We start from the raw sequence: 20860 nt of genomic DNA, 5'->3' as shown, positions 1-20860 counted from the left end.
ATAAGATAATTAACTTGAAATAACAACATTATCATTTTCTAATTAAAAAAAATAAAGTTTTGGTTTATCTTATTGTTTTCTAAAACTGTTTGTTTTATACAGGGTGTGTGAGAATTCGCGCACCACATAAAAGTTTCAAGTAAGATGAGATACCATCAGGAACATGTCAAAAAAATTTTGACATTTACTTTTTAACATTTGACTTTTTTAATGTCTATTTAATAATACTGATGGTTTTGTATACAGAGTCGAATTTTTAACTGGAATAAAATTCATAATTTAAATACATATAAGCGATTTTTGTAAAAAATCCTGAAACAGGTCGATCATTTGATGACACATATGGTTTTTGTTTATCTGCTTTCTGAAATGCACAGCCACCTATAACTTTTTTTTTCAAATGTAATGGTATGATAAGTGACACCTCATTTAAAAGCTCACGTCACAATCAATACAATGCACTATTTGTTTTTTGAGCCGACGTAATAAAAAAATAAGAACAAATTGTTAAGTTGAATACTATTTAATGCAATAAATGTTTAAAATGGACAAATTGCAAATTAATTATCTTTTGCAACATTTCAGGTGATTTGCCTAATTTTATTCCTTTAACTTCCTTAATGTCCTCAATGTTATCTTATAAGATCGGTTTTATTTTTTATCATGTAGGCTTTAAAAATAATCAGAAAATAAATTGTACATTGTATTCCATGCAAAAAACCTTGCAAACGAGATATCACTTGTCATACCATTACATTTGAAAAAAAAAAGTTATAGGTGGCTGTGCATTTCAGAAAGCAGATAAACAAAAACCATATGTGTTAAATGATGCACAAAAAAAAGAAAAATCAACCAGTTTCAATGATTTTTTAGAAAAAACGTTTATATTCAAATTATGACTTTTATTCCAGTCAAAAATTCCACTCTGTATGTTTTTTATAATTATTTAGTAAAGGTGTACAAAAATTTTGCCAATAAAAGCCACAAATAACATTAGACAGAGTTACAATTTAGAATACAGCTTCCTTGTTGCCTATAGCAAAAAAACTTGGAAAATTATTTTTCCAACAGAAATAAATAGAGTCAAAGTGCAAACTTTAAACCCTAATAACTTCGAAATTTTTATAGATAAAATTTTTTTAACATTTTTTCCATGTTCCTGGTACCCTACCTTATATGGCATTTTTCTTTGGGGCGCGAGTTCTGGCGCACCCTGTATAAATTATTTATGTTTTATTATGAAAAATGCCCAAACATTTTTGTTTTTATTCCACATTAATAAACTAAAGATTAAAACAAAACATTAGTTATACAATAATTACAAAAGGTTTTTCATAGTTTTCATGTACATATGTATCTATGTATTTTAGTAAAAAATAAAAAAAGTCTTTTAAACGGAACTAAAAAAATCAAATTTGAAGAGACAGCAAATAGTAGAGAAATTTAAAAAATTAACTTTGAGGAAATAATAAAATAATAAAAATAAATAACAAAAATTTAGGAAAATGTACTTTGAGGGAAAACTGACCGGAGAAGATAAATAAAGTAAAAAATGACAAATAATTTAATGAAACGTAAGAGAAAACAGTAAAAAATGAGTAATATTTGATAAAAAATTGAACAAAGTAGAGAAATTGAGGTAAATTACCAAACTTAAAAAATATAAAAAAATATCTAACTTAGATAAAAACAGGAAAAAAAGAGTGAGGAAAAAATTCTTGTAAAAAATAATAAATAAGTAAATCAGATTTGAGGAGATAGAAAGTCGTAGAAAGACAAAGTGCAAAATTTAAACTTTCATAACTTCAAAATTTTTATAGATAGACTTTTTTAACATTTTTTTCATGTTCCTGGTATCTTACATAGCATTTTTCTCTGAGGCACAAGTTCTGGCGCACCCTGTATAGGTAACAAGAGTTATATTGTGATATCATTTTCTATTTGTAAAAATGTTTTTTTTTGTTAAAACATTTTGAATTTTTCTCAAAAAATCAGCAATTTATTTTGTCTACATATGAATAAAGTACATACATGCAATATTCAGACATTACAATCCATTTTTATCTCATATTTTTCTGATTCTTGTTAATACCTGTTTCCGGACAGGTGAAACGACTATTGTAACAAATAAAACAGAATGATTAAAATTTTTATTTTTTGACATTTACTCCTGCTTGGTTAAAGATTAATTTGTAACATAATTTTTGTTTTAAAAAATCAAGTATGCCTTGGAAACCTTCAAAAAACTTCTTTTTTGTAAAGTGTTGTTTTATGTGGCAAATATAACAAAAAGTTATTTCGAAAAGTTGTTTAGAATCAACATCTAGGCTTTTATACCAAATTTTGAAATCATCGGCCAAAAATAATTTTTATTTTTTTTGTATAACATTGTAAAAATTTTTAATAATTTTTATTTCTTTTATAAATATTGTGATTTTTTTTTATTCATAATAAAAGAACTGTTAAAAATGAAATTCTTTAATTTGCAAAATAAACAAAAAATCAAAATTGGCCGATGATTTTGAAATTTGGTATACAGGCCAATGCCCTTGAAACTAAAATTATGTTAAAAATTAATTTTTAACCAAGCAGGGCTAAACCCAAAAAAATTTAAATTTAAATCGAAAATTCTTTTATAAGAGTCGTTTCACCTATTTGGGAACACACTGTATGTTTTTGCTCAATAACCTGTATCAGGCCATAATTTTCCACTTATGGTCCGCATTCCTAAAGCTAGTAAAACAGTGGTGTTAAAAATTTGCCGCTTAATTGAGTGTTACCAGATGTTATTCATCACTTTTTCGCCATTTATACACATGTTTACGGCCTTTCCAAAAACGAGTATTTCCAACCACCAAACAAACAAATTAAAATAATAAACCCGGTTATAAAAAAAGTAAATAAACAACAAATAAATAAAAAACTTCCCAATTGTTCCACCACACAACTTGACCTAAAATTTTGTATATTTGTAATATAAATCTGTGTCAGAACTTCATATACAAAGCTGTTAGACTTCCTCTTTTTTCAAACACATGAAAGCCAACTCGCGGAGAAAGGATGTTCGAAAAGGGGAACTTGTGGATCCCTTCCTGTTTCTCGCCACGTGGCGGTCTTGCATCACGTGCTAATTGATTATCTATCTCACCTGTGTCTGGAAAACGTCGACTTTTAGCGCGGTTTTTCTTACACGGAAACGGATGCTCATTAAAAGCATCTGGAGGGTTGATTAACTCTTTAAGGGCAAAGACCCACTCTCAAAACGATACAGGAAGTTTATAAGAAGCTCTTAGAACAGGTACAACCCGAGATGTCCTCAAATTTCTCCAATACAACAGTTGAATTTGTGATAAAATTAAGACACCTCGCAAGTGGCCTAAAAACACATGTTACACACATGATGATGAACATTGTTTGACAATTTAAACGGAAATTCCAAGTAGCGCAGGGCCGTACCCAAGGGGGGGGATTAGGAGGTTCAACCCCCCCCCCCCCCGAAATGCTGAGCACTTTGTTATACAAAGTGTTCCGTCTAAATTCCACTTTAGAAGTATTGGGAGTTGGAATAATTGTATTTATTTGAAAATTGGTACAAAGCCATAAACCATTAAGTCCTCCTAAATGAAAATATTTTCAAAATGGCGGCACTTCCGGTTATACCGGAAGTCGGTCTCAACTTTCTTATTTTATATAGAAAGGTATATTTTTTACTGCGTTTTTGGATTAATCGGGTTATTTTAAGGGAGTTTTCATCAGCTTTCCCTATACCTAAATTTAGCCATTTTTGAAATATTTGGACTTTTTCAAAAATTTTTGGATCTGCACCTTCCACTTTAAAAATCGGTAACTCTGCTATTTTTTAAAATTTTGAATTCGTTTTTTTGGCGTTTGAAAGAGAAAGTTTAGATCTTTCTTTCGTCGTTTTCAAATTTTGAAAAAAAAATTAACAAACCATAAAATTTTAAAGTTACTTTTGTAATAATTCAAATACCCATAACTCAATTTTTTCAAATGAAATACTCCAATTTTTATTTTACTAAATGGAGGAGAATTTAATTCTGCATCGATCTGTATTAACATTCCCTATACCTAAATTTAATAATATTTAAGTTATGGTGACTTTTTGTTGAGACTGCCGAAAATCTCTAGTTAGCCATATTCGTTTTCGTATAGTTTGCTATGGAAATAAAAAATGTCAAAATTGTTTCTCAATAAATGTCGACAGTTTTATTTATTTGACAAATAGTGCCAAAATATGGCAAATCTACTCAAACTTAGATTTAATTAATTTATTTCGTATTTATGGAGAGTGTAACAAAATTATGATATCGTTCATGAAACAAAAATAAGTTTTTCTCACTTGTTAGCTTTAAATAATGATTGCATGGTAGAACTTATTAATAATAATCAAGTTTGCATAACTTTGATTCTCCATATGTTGGCACTATTTGGCAAATAATAAGTCACTGTCGACGTTTACTGAGAAACAATTTTGACATTTTTGATTTCCATAGCAAACTATGTGAAAACGGATATGGCTAGTAATATATTTTCTGTAGTCTTAAAAAAAAGTCCATAACTTGAAAATTATTTAATTTAGGTATAGGGAATGTTAATACAGATCAATGCACAATTAAATTCTCTTCTATTTAGTAAAATAAAAATTGGGGTATTTCATTTGAAAAAATTGAGTTATGAGTATTTGGATTATTACAAAAGTAACCTTAAAATTTTGGGATATGTTATTTTTTTTTCAAAATTTGAAAACACCAGAAAAAGGATATAAGCTTTCTCTTTCAAACGCCAAAAAAATGGATTTAAAATCTTAAAAAATGGCAGAGTTACCGGTTTTTAAAGTGGAAGGTGCAGATCCAAAAATTTTTGAAAAACTCCAAATATTTCAAAAACGACTAAATTTAGGTATAGCGAAAGCTGATGAAAACTCCCTTAAAATAAGCCGATTAATCCAAAAACGCAGTAAAAAATATACCTTTCCATTTAAAATAAGAAAGTTAAGACCGACATCCGGTCCGGAAGTGCCGCCATCTTGAAAATATTTTCATTTAGGAGGACATATTGGTTTATGGCTATGTACAATTTTCAAATAAATACAATTATTCCAACTCCCAATACTTCTAAAGTGGGGTTTAGACGGAACAGCCTGTATAGTGTTAAAAATTTAGTTTTTTTGTTATTTTAGTGAGTTAATTTTAAATTTTTGTGAATTAATTTTTCATGTGTTAATTATACAGTGTTTCATTGTTATTGTTAGGTACAAATTTAAATAGTTGATAGAATATTTAATTTTAAGATAAAAGTGTTTTGAAAAATACTATGAAAAGGAGCTACACTCCCTAAAAAAGGTACGTTTTTTAAAGGGTTTTTCCTAATATTTCAGAATAGATAAAATTACAAAATTTGGTACCTTTATATGTACACCTAAACAAATGCCAAATAACAAAATTTTTAATCAGGGGCGTCCTAAACGGTAAAACAAATTTAATTTTTATTTTTTATGCTGTTTATGGTCTGTAACATAAATTTTTAAACCGATTTTTACTAAATATCCGTAAATTGTATCGGAAAAACACAAAAGACCTTTTTTTATGAAAAACTAAGAAATTTTGTTGCTGAAAGTGACAAGAAACCACAGGCAAAATAGTTAGAGTAAATTTTTACCCTAATTCCATCTAGTTTAGGAAGCCCCTAATTAAAAATTTCAATTTTTGTACTTGTTTAGGTGTATAAAAGTTATCATCTGTACCAAACTTTGAATTTTTTTTCTAAAATGATTTCGGAAATATTGAAAAAAAAACCTATTAAAAGACGCACCCCTTGCGTAGCAGTTTACGATATATGTTCATACAAAAAATTTTGTTTTAAAAATGAATATCTCCTGTTTAAATTTGTAACATTTCATTTTCATGGACCAACAAGAAACCCCCCCCCCCCCGAAATAAAATCCTGGTTACGGCCCTGAAGTAGCGTCTTCACTGGTGGTAATATTATTATCAGTGCAGCTTTGGTCATTTTTCTCACTTGGAGTTGGTAAACGTGTACCAACTGCCTTTCAACAGTATAAAATTGGTGTAAGAATGAATTCGTTCGGCACCTGGTCCCCGGCTTCTGGTTACTATCAACGTCGTAAAAACGTCCAATAATTGAACACCTTTCAGTTTTAATTGCGTGTTTCGCGTTTCGTCATTTGCTTGGATTGAGGAAAAACAGATTGGGAGTTTTCGGATTCTTTTTACCTGTATGCTGCTGGAGCTATTTTTGGATAGGAAGGGGAATAAGATTTATAAATTACCGATGGCAGTTGCATGAGCTTTAATGCAGCATATAAACATAAAAATACGTGCCAATAAAAAAAGTCTTGCTAAAAGAAAAATACATACAGGGACATTTTTTTAGTATACATAGCCCTATGTATACTTAAAAAAAACGGGTTAATTTTATAGGTAGACGACCAACATTTCAAGCTTTAGAAGGTACTAGATATTAAAATATTCAAAACCAAAATTTTGTGCCAAGTTTGTCAAGTGTTAGTCTTGAAATATGGTCAAATCCTATCAGATTTGATTAAGAGTTTCATTTTTATTTAGTAAAGTGTCTTTTAGATTGTAAAAAATAATGTTTGGGTCACTTCGAGTAGCTTCATGTCACTTTAGGCCACTTAGGGTTATTTCGGATTACTTTGGCTTGAAGTAAAAAGAAAGTGTTAAATGTACTGACTTTTTGATTTTCAAAAGAAGAAAAATTCTTAAGGAAATGTTTAAATTTAGTAGTAAAAATGCCAATCGAGACGTTTCAAAACATCGTAAATTTCTAGACTTGCAAAAAAACATTTAAAATTTGTTAAAGAAATGCGGGGTTTTCAAAATCGCTTGGAACTACAAAGAAAGCATTTTGAACACTTGCTTTAATTATTTAATATTTTTCATGTTTTGATGTGTTTTAATTTTTCTTAATTAATATTTAATTACATTTATTTTGTGGTTTTTAAAAGCTTGTCTTTTATTTATCAATATTAAAGCCTTTGTAATATTGGTTGCCTATGCCTAGACTAACGGCTAATCGTAATAGTCGTAGCAACATTGAAGTTGACCTGCTTTTTTTTTTAAGTATACATAGGGCTATGTATACTAATAAAAAAATGTCCCTGTAGGTTTTCCTTATTATAAATAAAAATCAAGTTATAATAAATACCTATATTCTTCCTACAATAGTTAACTATTCCTGTGTTTTATTTCGAAAAAATTTGGTTAAATTAAGAAAAATAAGTAATTTTGTCAATTTGGTAGTAAAATTCGTAAATAAAAGGCCACAAATGAAAACTAATATAACATTTATACCTAAATTGAATAGAAATTCATATGTAAGTACATACGTATAATTTTGCAATTTTCTACTTTCTTTTGTCAATTTTATTTTTTAACATAGTTAGTTTTTGTGTAAGAAATGCTCTAAAATCTACTGAAAAATTAACCAAAAATAATTATTAATTTAACTAAATAAATATATTACTAATATTGTTATTTTTTTATTCTTATGTTACGACAAATTGCTCAGATGGGTCCAGCACGTAAACCCAAAAATTCTCAAGTAGACGTTTTTATGGCGAATTGACTATTTTTACGTTATATGGATCAATTCTAAAGTTTTTTTTTATTTTTATAGAAATTTTGGTCGATTTTTGGCACTATTATTAACTTTATTCACCTTCAAAAAATCAAAAAATTCGTAATTTTTCATAGTAGACCCAAAAACGTTTTATGCACTTTTTTGAGTTGAGACCTTTAGGAATGTAAAAAACATTGTATGGAGCAATGCTAAAGTTATTTTTTTGGTCTAGATTTTGGTCAATTTTGCATTTTTTTTTAAATAACTGCTGACTTATTGATGATAACTTCTTATGTTTGAAAAGAAAATGTAATTTTCTATCATATACAAAAAAGATCAGTGTTCTACGATAAATAGTTATCGAAAAAATTTCTGATAAAGTCAAAAATATCAAAAAAAAAACAAAAATTTTTTTTTGATTTTTGTCGAGATTCTGGTCGATTTTTGGCACCCGGAGCGGTCTAATGGCAATAACTCCGGACTTATTAGAGATAACCTCTTATATTTGGTACCGTTGGATAGAAAATTGAATTTTCTCTACGATGCTCTACGATGAATAGTTATCGAGAAAATTTCTGATATAGTCAAAAATATCGAAAATTTAAATCCGACTATAACTTTAAAACTACTATAAATTTTGCAGTTTAATTGACGCCAATCGATTCCCCGGAACATTTTACATAGGTTTAGGTCAAAATATTTTGTCATTGAGACACAGTTTTGCCGCAATTTACAAAACAAAAAAACTAAAAATTTGTTAACACCCCCCCCCTTAAAATCTAGTGTTTTTGAACATGTCTCAGATTCGATTTAAACCTATCTTATCCGATAGATTTTGACGCGCTAATTACGAATTTCCCAATTATTTTGCGCAATCTCCTTTAGTTTCGCCGTAATCGGCGTTTAAAAATTCAAATTTTTTTTGCGAGATATCGACTTGGCTTTGGCCTCAGTCGATAGATTTTCTTACGCTGATTACGATGGAGTTGAACTGATTGCTCTAACTCTAATAGTTTCGCTGTAATCGATGTTCAAAAAGTGAAAATTGTCAAAATTGTGAAAATTTAAACGCGTTTTTCTACGAAACTTAGAGCAAACGGGTAAAAACCATTAAAATTAGCTTAAAATTATCTATTTACTGGCGCAAACCGGAAGTCGCTCCGGGTTATGGTTCCGGGAACAAAGGCATTTTTAGTTTTTTAAAAAAAAAATTCATTTCTCAAAAATTATGAGTCCTAGGTCAAAACGATGTTATCAGGCGTGTTCTCCGGTTAATTTTACATATAGTACTAGTTTTTCATAAAAATCAAAAAAATGTTGATTTTTGGTCAAAATCGGATATAGTACTTTTAGCCTTATTCTTAACTTTATTACTCAATATCTCAAAAACTATGCATCGTAGAGTATTTTAACTTGTTGCATCGTGTTCAGCGAGTAATTTTACGTCTAAAAAATCATATTTCAAGCGTTTTTACAACTTAAAAAAAATGTAAATTGACTATTTTTACGATACAGCTCACCTTCAAAAACTCAAAAAATTCGTAATTTTTTAAACTTGACCCAATAACGTTTTATGCACTAATTTGTGTCTTTAAGACCTCTAGGAATGTAAAAAACGTTAAATGGATCAATTTTAAAGTTAATTTTTTTTTTGATTTTTGTCGAGATTTTGGTCGATTTTTGGCACCTGGAGTGGTCTAATGGCAATAACTCCGGACTTATTGGAGATAACCTCTAATATCTTGTAACGTTGGAAAGAAAATTTATTTTTCTATCATATACAAAAAAAATATACAGAAAAGAGAAAATCAGCAAAGTAGCTGACCCCTGGTGTCCAACTTGGAACTATCCAAATGGGAAAAACATATTTTGACAATATTAGTTTTCCATTTTTGTCAATTTGACAAGTCAATGTAAATGTGAGTACTTGCAAGCGTTTTTGCTTCCTACTTCATTGCAGAAACTGTGTGGGAGGGTCTATTTCGATGCATTACTTTCTAAAATGAAGATTTCAACTTTTGGCATTATTATTTTAAATAAAAAATACTCCTACAAAACATTAGGTGACAGCTTATATGAAACTTTAAAGTTGTTACAAAATTCCGCCAAAACGTCGCTGCGCCGTCGTCTAAGCTACGTGCCAAAATTAGGAAAAGAGACATCTGGCTCATCAACTGTAAACTATTCAAATGGGGAAAACATTGATGTTTTAGTACCATCTATTGGCGGCTGATTTTCTCCTATCAGTGTTCTACGATAAATAGTTATCGAGAAAATTTCTCATAAAGTCAAAAATATCAAAAATATAAAATTTGTTAACACCCAACACCCTCATCTCTCTTTCGCTCTTAACGGTTGGCAGCGTAGTTGCTACACCTGTTTCCCCTACAAGTTTGAGGTTATAGAAGCTGTCAGTTGTGTCAGTTAAAATGTTTTTATCGTTTTACCTTCCCTTAAAACCAATTTGATCGCATACTTTTGAGTAAATTATGTGAATTTTCTCGCCACCGCAATGTCCCAAAGCACGACTAGCGGCACATCCTCAAGACGTCACCACCCGCGAGACCACGACTCGGCCTCCATCACATCCTCCAGAATTGCCGACATCACCGAGTGGGAAGCAAATGAGGTAAACAACTTTCCATATAATAGTGCGCTATGATCAAAGATGTGGAAGAAATCGAATTTTTGGAAACTTTGCAGGCCCTACGACAGCGCGAATTGGAGGAGGCGCGCGGAAGGGCCGCCCAAATGGAGAAAACGATGCGCTGGTGGTCCGACTGCACCGCCAATTGGAGGGAAAAGTGGAGTAAAGTGAGGAACGAAAGAAATAAAGCACGAGAGGAATGCAAGCAATTGAGGACGAAATTGGACACCGCCACCAAAGACACTGCCACCTACAAACGCGACAAAGAGGAACTCGAAATACAAAACGATCAACTTAAGAAAGAAATGGAGAAAATACATATTTTGCTCTTGAAACACGCAGGGCAATTTGATAGCCAAATTTTTGAAGCCTTAGGAGAGGACCCCCTCAAAGACTTTGTTTTTAGTCAAAGTAACGGCTCCCCAGCTCGGGAAAATGGAGCCACGAGACAGCCTGAATGCGACAGTACAGCCCTCCAGGATGGCTGCATCGAAGACTATATCCTACAGGGGGCTGTTCCTCGATATGTCAAAGATTTAGATGAGAAAAATGAGTTGGCAAACGGGGTGCCAAAATCTGGGCCCCCCAAAGAAGACTACGATGAGGAGTACGTCATCCAGAAATTGTCAATGTTACAATTGAGGTTGGAGGAAACCACAAAAACGCTCCAAGTTGAACGAGAGTAAGTTTTTAGGCAAAATGAGTCTTTTGTTTACTTTTGGGGATTTCAGAGAAAAGTCTCAACTGCACAGAGTCATAGATAAATTAACAATTGAGTTGCAAGAAGTCAAAGAAAAGTGTGACGAGTTAAAGGAAGCGAAACAGGAAGCGGCAAGAGAATTATTATCGCTGCAGGATCAGCATCAGGAAGAGATTAGGTTAATCAGAGCTGACTTGCAGGATGAGGCCAACTCTCGCGAGGGCATGGATAAACGACTCAATGACCTCAGGGCTGAAGTATGTACGATTTTCCTACTGTCACGGCAATACTAATATACAGGGTGTTCCGTCTAAACCCCACATTAGAAGTATTGGGAGTTGGAATAATCGTATTTATTTGAAAATTGGTACATAGCCATAAACCATTAAGTTCTCCTAAATGAATATATTTTTAAGATGGTGGCATTTCCGGTTATACCGGAAGTCGGTCTCAACTTTCTTATTTTAAATGGAAAGCTATATTTTTTACTGCGTTTTTGGATTAATCGGCTTATTTTAAGGGAGTTTTTATCAGCTTTCCCTATACCTAAATTTAGCGGTTTATGAAATTTTTGGATCTGCACCTTCCACTTTAAAAATCGGTAACTGCCATTTTTTAAGATTTTGAATTTTTTTGGCGTTTGAAAGAGAAAGCTTAGATCCTTTTTCTGGTGTTTTCAAATTTTGGAAAAAAAAGTTATTTTTGTAATAATTCAAACATTCATCTCATTTTTTTTTAATGAAATACCCCAATTTTTATTTTATTAAATAGAAGAGAATTTAATTGTGCATTGATCTGTATGAACATCCCCTATACCTAAATTTATTAATTTTCAAGTTATGGACTTTTTTTAAGACTACAGAAAATTTATTACTAGCCACACCCGTTTTCACATAGTTTGCTATGGAAATCAAAAATGTCAAAATTGTTTCTCAATAAACATCGATAGTGACTTATTATTTGACAAACAGTGCCAAAATATGGAGAATCAAAGTTATGCAAACTTGATTATTATTAATAAGTTCTACCATGCGATCATTATTTAAAGCTAGCAAGTGAAAAAAAATTATTTTTGTTTAATGAACGACATCATACTTTAGTTAGACTCTCCATAAATACAAAATAAATTAATTAAATCTAAGTTTAAGTAGCTTTAACAATTTTTTAAATTTTTTGAAATTTTAGAGTTTGTTATTTTTTTTTTCAAAATTTCAAAACACCAGAATAAAGATCTAAGCTTTTTTTTTAAAACGCCAAAGAAACGAATTTAACATTTTAAAAAATAGCACAGTTACCGATTTTTAAAGTGGAAGGTGCAGATCCAAATTTTTTTGAAAAACTCCAAATATTTCAAAGACTGCTAAATTTGAGTATAGGGAAAGCTGATGAAAACTCTCTTAAAATAACCCGATTAATCCAAAAACGCAGTAAAAAACATAGCTTTGCATTTAAAATAAGAAAATTGAGACCGACTTCCGGTATAACCGGAAGTGCCGGCATCTTAAAAATATTTTCATTTAGGAGGTCTTAATGCATTATGGCTATGTACCAATTTTCAAAGAAATATGATTATTCGAACTCCCAATACTTTTAATATGGGGTTTAGACGGAACATCCTGTATGATTATGACTAATAAATTAACAACGTTTAAGTATATTAAAAAAGCACGAATTCAAGTTTAAAAAACGAGTAGCGTAGGAGTTAATTTAAAGAATGAATGCTTCAAAGTCTTATGAAACGGGTTTTTTTACTATTTTTTTCAATTTGCCCTCTTTATGCTGTTTAAATAAAAAAAATTACTTTAATTGATTTAAGGATTGTTGTGACCTTTGGTAATGAGTTTATTTTAAAAGTAAACATTTGATAGTCGCCTTTTGATGACGTCGCGTTGTATTAGAGAATCAAAATGGAGGCAAATCACAAAAAACGTGGTTACGCCACTCGTTATTTAAACTTGAATTCGTGCTTCAAGACTGGTCTTATGAAACTTGTTTTTTTACTTTTAATGTCTGAGTAATAATTACTCATGATAAACCCAAGATCAAGGAGGTTAACTGAAATTTTTCAGTTGGAACGGCTTCAAGCTGAAAATGCGGCCGAATGGGGCAAGCGGGAGCGTTTGGAAACTGAAAAACTGGGATTGGAGCGAGATAATAAAAAATTGCGAGCAGAGTTAAGAGACATGCAAGAACGGATGGAAAGAAAAGGCCGACCTTTATCAAATTCGGACGCTGAAGTCAGGCATTTGCAACAGGAGTTGTCTGATAAGAATAAAGTATGTTGTTTCTATTTTTGTATTTTTTTGATAAAATTTGTTTTAGGAAATATCCGAATTGAGGCACTCGCAGAACAAGTTGAAGAAAATGGTCCAAGACAAAATAACAGAATTGGCTCATGCGGTGAGAAGGGCGGAGCAATACGAATCTGAAGTGAAGAAATTGCGAAGTAGAGTTGAAGAATTGAAGAGAGATTTAGCAGTAGCTGAAGATGAGCTCGATACTGCGTCAAATAATATTAGAAAACTACAAAGAACAAACGATGAGCTTCAAGAACAAGTCGATAACTTCCAAGTCCAATTACAGCATTTGCATACGAGGTTTGTGTTTAATATTGTTACTAAAACAGTAGATTTGTGCTTCTTGATTAACTGGGATAAGGTTTAATTTCCTTCTTTCTGTGCTTCCCTTATTTTCAGTATGGAAAAAGAAGATGGGGGAGAAGAAATGGCACTTTACGATGAGAACGAATGTGTGAGTATTTCTGTGACTGGAGTTGTAGTTATGCATGGATTTTGCTAATTAACATCGTTGTTCCAACGAGTTTTAAATGTTTCGGAACTGTTTCACTAAACTATTTCGAATTTCCTCTTGGAAAAACACTTAAATGGTTGTTTTTGTGCAGGTTACGTAATTGTAGTTCGTCAAGTTTGCTGTCGCATCGAGGAGCTCTGCTCACGGAGGATGGTAGTGATGATGATGTTACTGAATATTAGTTTGATTTCTTCCACGTACTTAGTATTTTTCAAAGGAAAAATTATGTGTTCAACACGACGTTTTTACAGCGTTTGTGTTACTTTTCCCTTATTTATTGCTTGTACATAACTCTGTACCTAGTTGTTACTTAACAGTAGATTAAATTATATTATTTTTATATGAGGCACAATTTTAATGTGATTTTTTTCCAATTTGCAGTTTGACATTTATTGAGATAAGAAGCGAGCTATGGCCTACTGTCTGTTAGGTTTGTCCTGTTTTTTTGACTGATATGTAAAGAGTAGACTGAATTTGTTTACAGTGTATTTTCAAAAATTGCATGATTGTTGTGTATACGTAGAAATCTCTCGCACTTGTTTTCCCCTATCAGATTATTCCATTTAACAGGGTGATAAGAATTTTGTTCCAAGGGGAATGAACTAGTCTAGTATCTAACCAGTTTAGTTTTAGTTTCAATCCCAATCACATGTAGCAATAACTACTTGTTCAATTTTCAACCAGTGTTGCACTTATTAGTGCCTTAAAATATGATTATGATTTATTTACAAAGCACCATTGATTTAACAAACGAAACTGTTTTTATATAAATAAAATTGTACCTAGCTGTTTCGCTCAGGGCTATGTATCACGTATAATTCGTGCCAATAAATATTTAATTAAAACATGTTTATTATTGATCACAATATGTTATAAAAAAATCAAGCGTATTCGAATCCAATCACCGTGATGTGTCGCTTAATAAATAGGAAATTAGTGCTTCCATTGTGAGTCAAATCCGGCTGCTGAGTCCGAATCCGAGTCATTTGTGTAGAAATTGGAAAAATTTCTTGACATTTGACGGGGAGTCCCTGGAGTACTGTTCATCCCCGACGAATAAGGCCTTTTTGATTTCTTCTTTACTGTGGTAATTTTAGGCCCCGGATTTATATTCTCCTGGGGAAAAAAATGTAAAAATTTCGACGATTTTTTTTATTTTTATACCTGATTGACATTATCGGCGGAGCCCCACCCTTTGTGCACTTTCTCACTTGTGGTTTCAAGGGCATTCACTGAACCACTTCCAACCCCTAAGAAATTACTAAAAGCCTCTGTTGTCTTTTTAACTCGAACATTTAACGAGCCTATCCTTAAAAACCCCAAATCTTTATCTGAAACGCACTCGATTTAGGAGTCTCAAAAAAAAATCATAGACTCACCTGTGGGTTTTTTCCGCCCTTTTATTTCTGTAAATAAATGGGGAAAAAGAAAAGCGAAATTGATTAGACACATTTTATTGTTTGTACATGCAAGAGTAATAATACTGAAGAAAAAGCTGTGCTGAAACACTACATACTATCTAAAAGAATATAAAAATATAAAATACAACAGTCATGCTTGAAACTACCCAAAAATTGAGATATGTTAAAGCCACCCGAGGAAAAAAAAAACTACTTGTTTACTTGATAGGTACCGACAAGATGTGGATGTGCCCTGGCACATGCCGCTCTATCTATTGCAACTTTAGGTTTAAGTCGAAAGCTAGGTTTATGTGCAGGAAGCTTGCCATGCTTTGCGGATGTTTTATACTCACTGCGGATGTTATCTTTTCGGATTTTTTGATCTCTACTTTCCAAATAATAGGCCGGCAACCTGCCGCTATAATCCCTGATTCTTGAATCAGCATCTATATTTTTTTTGTAAAATTTGTTATTGACCACAAAAATACTCACGGTATTCATTTATTAGCATATCGTAGATCTCTTTATGCCCGAACTGCGCTGCCAGATGTAATGGTGTGTATCCCTAAGTAAGAAAAACGACTTTATACAAATGTAAACATCATAAACAAGCTGTTATCTCTTGTATTAAAGTTAATCTAAGATGTGACATAACTGCAGGAATGCCCGGCATGCGTCAAGACGGAAGAAGAGGCTACTGTAGGTAAAAACGCATCAGGAATAAATAATTTTACTCTCTAAAGATATAAAAAAGATAACGAACTTACCCCGTTCTGTTTGATGAAACAGCACCGGAAAAAAATTAAAAAAAATAATGTAATGATATGTTAACTAATGTCCAGAGCTATTTACTAAGTATTACAATCTGCTTCTACAGTAATTTTGCTCTAATAGCGCTGTAAAACCGACGGTACAGTTAGCTTGCTTGTAGGGAAATAACACTGAACTTTGTCGGTTTAATCATTAAGTTTTTCATTTAAAAATTTTAATTAAAAAACTGAAACTAACAAAAAGCAAGTTTTAAAAGATTTTGTGCGGTATTTATTTCTTTCTTTTAGTTCGTAACTCCTTTTAGGATTAATTTTTCTGTTAGACATTATTTAAAAACATAAAAACACAAAAGTTGACATTTTGGCGAAATCTAAAAAAATTCATATCTTCATTATTATAGAAGATACGGATTTGAAATAAAGACATTATAAAGGCACTTTTTTACGAGGAATTTAATAATGTAGTTAACAATTTTTTTCAGTTGTTGGTTTAGCCGTGATAAGATAAACTAGTATTTTTTTAAATGGAAATCATAGGCGGCTATGGCAATTTTGAAAAGCTTATTTTTTTCTGATCTAAAAAATATTTATTTGTGACAGAATATTTTTTTATAATTATACTTAAAAAATGAAGTACATATTTTGTTTGATAATAGTTGGCCTTGGAAAAACTATTTCGCTCCAAATGTGTAAATAATAATCAATAAGAGTTTTGTGAACTGTAAAATAGATGAAAAAATAGATACGATTATAAAAATTTAAATAATACGATAAGTGAGAAGTATTGAACAAATATGCGAGCGCCTCAGAACAAAATTATAACATATTTTTAAAAAATCCAAAAATAGGAAAAACAAATGTGTCAACAGTCAACACATTTTTGTCAAAACATTTTTTTGATGATCTAATGGAGGTAAATGTTATTAGTCGCCAATAAGTTGATTTACGATTTATTTTGCATTTTTTTCATTACTTAGTACTTAGAAAACTCTTTCATTAGTGAAACTGGTTGAATAATATAGTTTAAATTCTTTTAGTTGAAGATGCAAAATTTTTTCATGGCCAACTGCGAACAAAAATCAAAGATAATTTTTTACTAAAAAAGTATTATAATAATTTGTTACAAATAAGTATATATTTTTTAGATTAGAAAAAAAACAAGCTTTTGAAAAATGACAGCCATTTATGATTCCCATTAAAAAAAATACAAGTTTATTTTATTACGGTTAAACAAAGAACTAAAAAAAATTGTTAACTACATTATTAAATTCTACGTAAAAAAGTGCCTGTATAATGTCTTTATTTCAAATCTGTGTCTTCTATAATAACGAAGATATTAATTTTTTTAGATTTCGCTAAAATGTCAATTTTTGTCTATAAGTCGAAAACAAAAGACGATAGCGGGATTAAAAACTGATACAACTGGCATTTTGTAAAAATTCATGTATGTAAAAGTTAATTTGACAGTTTTTTAATATCAATCATAATGACAGTAAAGGTGCATTTACATTGACATTTTTTGAGCTACTTTTAATTATACTTAATAAAAAATCTTGACAGTAATCTTTTTTTTTGTTTCACTCTATACCTGTATTATAAAAAAATTCAGTGACACAGCAGAAAAATTAAAAAGGTTTCACAAATGTAGGTCATGTAGCTTGAAATTTATTTCTCTAATTTGGAATGCAAATGATTCAATAAAAATCAATAAAAATTAATGTATTACACGTTTTGTGCCATTTTAATGATTGTTGATTTAAATTGATTAGGAGCAACACTTCTCATTAATAATATTAAATGACTGGCAGTTGAAATTTTAATTATACTCATTAATACATGTAAAATGTAAAAATATTTTAACTCTATTTAATTTTTTTTTCTAATTTTTCTCGATAATGCAAATAGAATTCCACGGCAATGAATTACCGTTCCTAAACTTACCGTTTTTCCGTTGACATCAACCTTGTATTTGCCAGCAAACATTTGGATGATCTTCGGATTGCCATGTTTGGCGCCCCAATGCAGAACCGTCTGTAACACACAACGTGTCACATATTTTCTTCCTTCCTCGACAATTTAAATAAACGATAAAGCAAACAACACGCCTTTTTACAAAACAACGAAAACAAAAATCCGAAAAATGTGGGCTACATGATCGTCGCCGATACGTCTTGTCTTGTTTTCTAAATTGCTCGGCCGAAATACGACTTCCTCTCAGGAATCGACACCTGAATTTGTCATGAAACACGATTGACTAAATTGATAATAATGTGAAAACTGTACCACCGACACAATTCAACGAGCACGTGATCGAGTAATTAATCTATTAATTACAACTAAGAAGTGCTTTGAATTTTCGAGGCCCGATACCAATCATTCAACGAAAAAAAAAAAAAAACGCAGGTGAGTCAGGAGAAAAAAAAACTTACTTACATACTGGAAAAGCCGGCCAAGGTAAGAAAAGGCACAAATGGCGAAAACATGAAACAGAATAATTATTTAGCAATTATTTCAAGTGACAAAAACAAGCCATTGAGCAAATTTTTAAAAATGTCAAAGAATTTATAAATCAAGAGTCTATTATGACCTCGCGACTACGCCTCTGGTCATAACGAGATATTTCCCACGTCAGTTGTAATACAGGGTGTTTGAGGATTGCGAGCAAATATTTTAACCAGTCAAAAGAAACAACTTTCGTTATTCCAACTTTTGTCGAAAGCACGTCATTTCTGAGTTAAAATTAAAAATAAATTGAGGCTGAAAACCCGTCCCCGCCTATGTCTTAATACAATGTTTACAATCATTCATAAGAAAAAACTTTGGAACGTAAACAGCGTAAAGACAAAAAAAATTATCGCTACATTAGGGTCAATGTTAGTGGGTCAATACTTGCTATTATAAAAAATTGCTCGAAATGTGGTCATTCGTTGGCAATGTACACTTCTTGTACTCTTCGGGCTAGAGAAGCTTGCGTTCGCACACACAGCCCTTCGAAGGTATAAATTTGAGCTGCGTACACAAATTCACTAATTGTTTTGTTATTTGTGGGGTCCAATTTGGTGATCTTCAATGAACTGCCTAAACATTTAGTGAAAATCGGTCTTGGAAATGCGTTGTGCGATCAACCTAAATCAAAGTATTTCAACCAAATACTGGCTCTAATAAGGGTTTTCTTCTAAAATAAAGCAATTTGAGCTATTTTCAATCCAATTTTGCTCGATTTTAATACTGAATCAATTCAAAACTAATGTATTTTATTAGTATAATTGCTTCAACCTTAATTTTAGGCTGAAATAAAGCAATTTGTGATATTTTCAATCGATTTGGCTCAATTTCAAACAACTTCAATTTTTTTTATAGTTAATTTGGCGTTTGAGTAGTTGGCCATAATGACTTGATTAACAATTTGATTTCAAATCGATGTGCACAATTCGCCCGAAAGAGCATTAACGACTAACAGACTGACACGTGTAAACAAGTGATAATTTTTTGGACAAAAAGTTTCCTTTTTTCTGTATAAAAACTTTCAATGCAATTTATTTTCATTGATATTTTTACTTCCAACTAACAAGGACAGACACACTGAACGGCTCGTGAAAATCGTAGGGGGGAAATTGCAAAAATAAAATTTGGATATGGAATTTGTTTGGTCTTCATTTTGACAAACAAATTCTCTTAGTGGTTAAAATATTTGCTCACAATCCACAAACACCCTGTATATTATTAATTAATGAAATGACTTTTACATTTTTAAAAAGTACACAATAGCTCATTTTTTCTTTAAATATCTAATTTAACATGCATTAACATTTCCATTTTACAAAAATCCTAAATATCAAAAAAAAAATATTGCAAATATTTTTTTAAATAAAAAAATTTTGGTTGCCTCCTGGTGTTTCCCCGATAAAATCCAGTCCGTTATTAAATATCGGAAATTGTTATCGTTCGTTTAATTGGATGTTATTAAATTTAGTAAAATATCTCTCGCGAGTTTGTTGCTCAGTATCGTGCAAGTGAGCAGGTGGTGTTAGTGGCGGCCGGMGGTATGACAGGCCCCAGGTGAGTCAAGTCGAGGTGACAGCCCCGGTCGCGATTCATATATGCCCCACTAATTGAACAAAACGGCCAAGAGTCAGTCTCGTAGCACTGTCTTGCCTATCTTCCGATCTGACGAACGCGCGATACTAATTGCCGCCGGCCGCGCAGGTGAGCCCCCTTAATATGTTATCATCATCATTATGCAAATGTGCTGGAAGCACCCGTCCTCCACGAGACTCCACAGTAGCGGCCTTCAGGCACCCTCGATCTTCCCTCAGAAGACGACCTTTGTGCCAGAATGCAGGAACATCATGTCTTCATAAAAAGAGGGTCTCATTAACAAGACACGTAGACGCAATTTAGGGTAAATGTGGGACATATGCCCCTCAAAGTTAATAATTATAAAAATTGTGCAATGGAAAAACTTAAAACTAGCTAAGGGCAGCAGCTCATATATGACATACGAATGATATACCTACATTTAGATTTTTATAATTTTTTATAAATGAATTGTTTTTGTATTTGTTTTCTTGAATTTAAGTTTTAAGTTCTAATAATAAACCAATAAACCGATTTTACTATGTTATGTTATTTATGTATATACTATACAGGGTGCGCCAGAACTCGCGCCCCAGAGAAAAATGCCATATAAGGTTAGATACCAGGAACATGGAAAAAATGTTAAAAAAATTTTATCTATAAAAATTTCGAAGTTATGAGGGTTTAAAGTTTGCACTATGACTCTATTTATTTCTGTTGGAAAAATAATTTTTCAAGTTTTTTTGCTATAGGCTATTAAAAGAAGAAACAAGGAAGCTGTATCCTAAATTGTAAGTCTGTTCAATGTTATTTGTGGCTTTTATTGGCAACA

General features: G+C 31.4%; 2 protein-coding genes across 4 annotated transcripts in view; one reads left to right on the top strand and one right to left on the bottom strand.

Annotated features, from left to right (window-relative positions):
• The first annotated feature begins 9987 nt into the window (after positions 1-9987).
• On the top strand, positions 9988-14126 carry LOC123014260 (coiled-coil domain-containing protein 102A). 2 transcript variants are annotated; one of them, XM_044413283.1, is made up of 7 exons: positions 9988-10252; positions 10327-10952; positions 11002-11227; positions 13040-13246; positions 13293-13567; positions 13667-13721; positions 13873-14126. In XM_044413283.1, the coding sequence occupies exons 1-7, from the start codon at positions 10136-10138 to the stop codon at positions 13879-13881; spliced, it is 1515 nt and encodes a 504-aa protein (XP_044269218.1). In that variant the 5' UTR covers positions 9988-10135; the 3' UTR covers positions 13882-14126. The 2 variants fall into 2 exon arrangements, with proteins under 2 accessions (XP_044269218.1, XP_044269217.1); XM_044413282.1 differs by lacking the exon at positions 13667-13721 and having other exon boundaries at positions 9989-10252.
• A 489-nt stretch (positions 14127-14615) lies between these two features.
• Positions 14616-20860, bottom strand: part of LOC123014261 (ankyrin repeat domain-containing protein SOWAHC) — a 49731-nt gene continuing 43486 nt past the window's right edge. For both annotated transcript variants that reach the window (XM_044413284.1, XM_044413285.1), the window contains 7 exons: positions 17893-17982; positions 15949-15954; positions 15674-15746; positions 15535-15627; positions 15161-15187; positions 14946-15112; positions 14616-14897 (listed from right to left, as the gene is read on the bottom strand). In XM_044413284.1, the coding sequence (XP_044269219.1) occupies positions 14715-14897; positions 14946-15112; positions 15161-15187; positions 15535-15627; positions 15674-15746; positions 15949-15954; positions 17893-17982 (639 nt within the window). In that variant the 3' untranslated portion in view covers positions 14616-14714. The remainder of the gene's footprint in view (positions 14898-14945; positions 15113-15160; positions 15188-15534; positions 15628-15673; positions 15747-15948; positions 15955-17892; positions 17983-20860) is intronic.

This window comes from Tribolium madens, unplaced genomic scaffold (assembly GCF_015345945.1).
Source record: "Tribolium madens isolate multiple individuals breed KSU strain unplaced genomic scaffold, Tmad_KSU_1.1 Scaffold_97;HRSCAF=244;Tcas5.2_LG3a, whole genome shotgun sequence".
Lineage (NCBI taxonomy): Eukaryota > Metazoa > Arthropoda > Insecta > Coleoptera > Tenebrionidae > Tribolium > Tribolium madens.
This window is presented reverse-complemented; position numbering and strand designations above follow the sequence as displayed.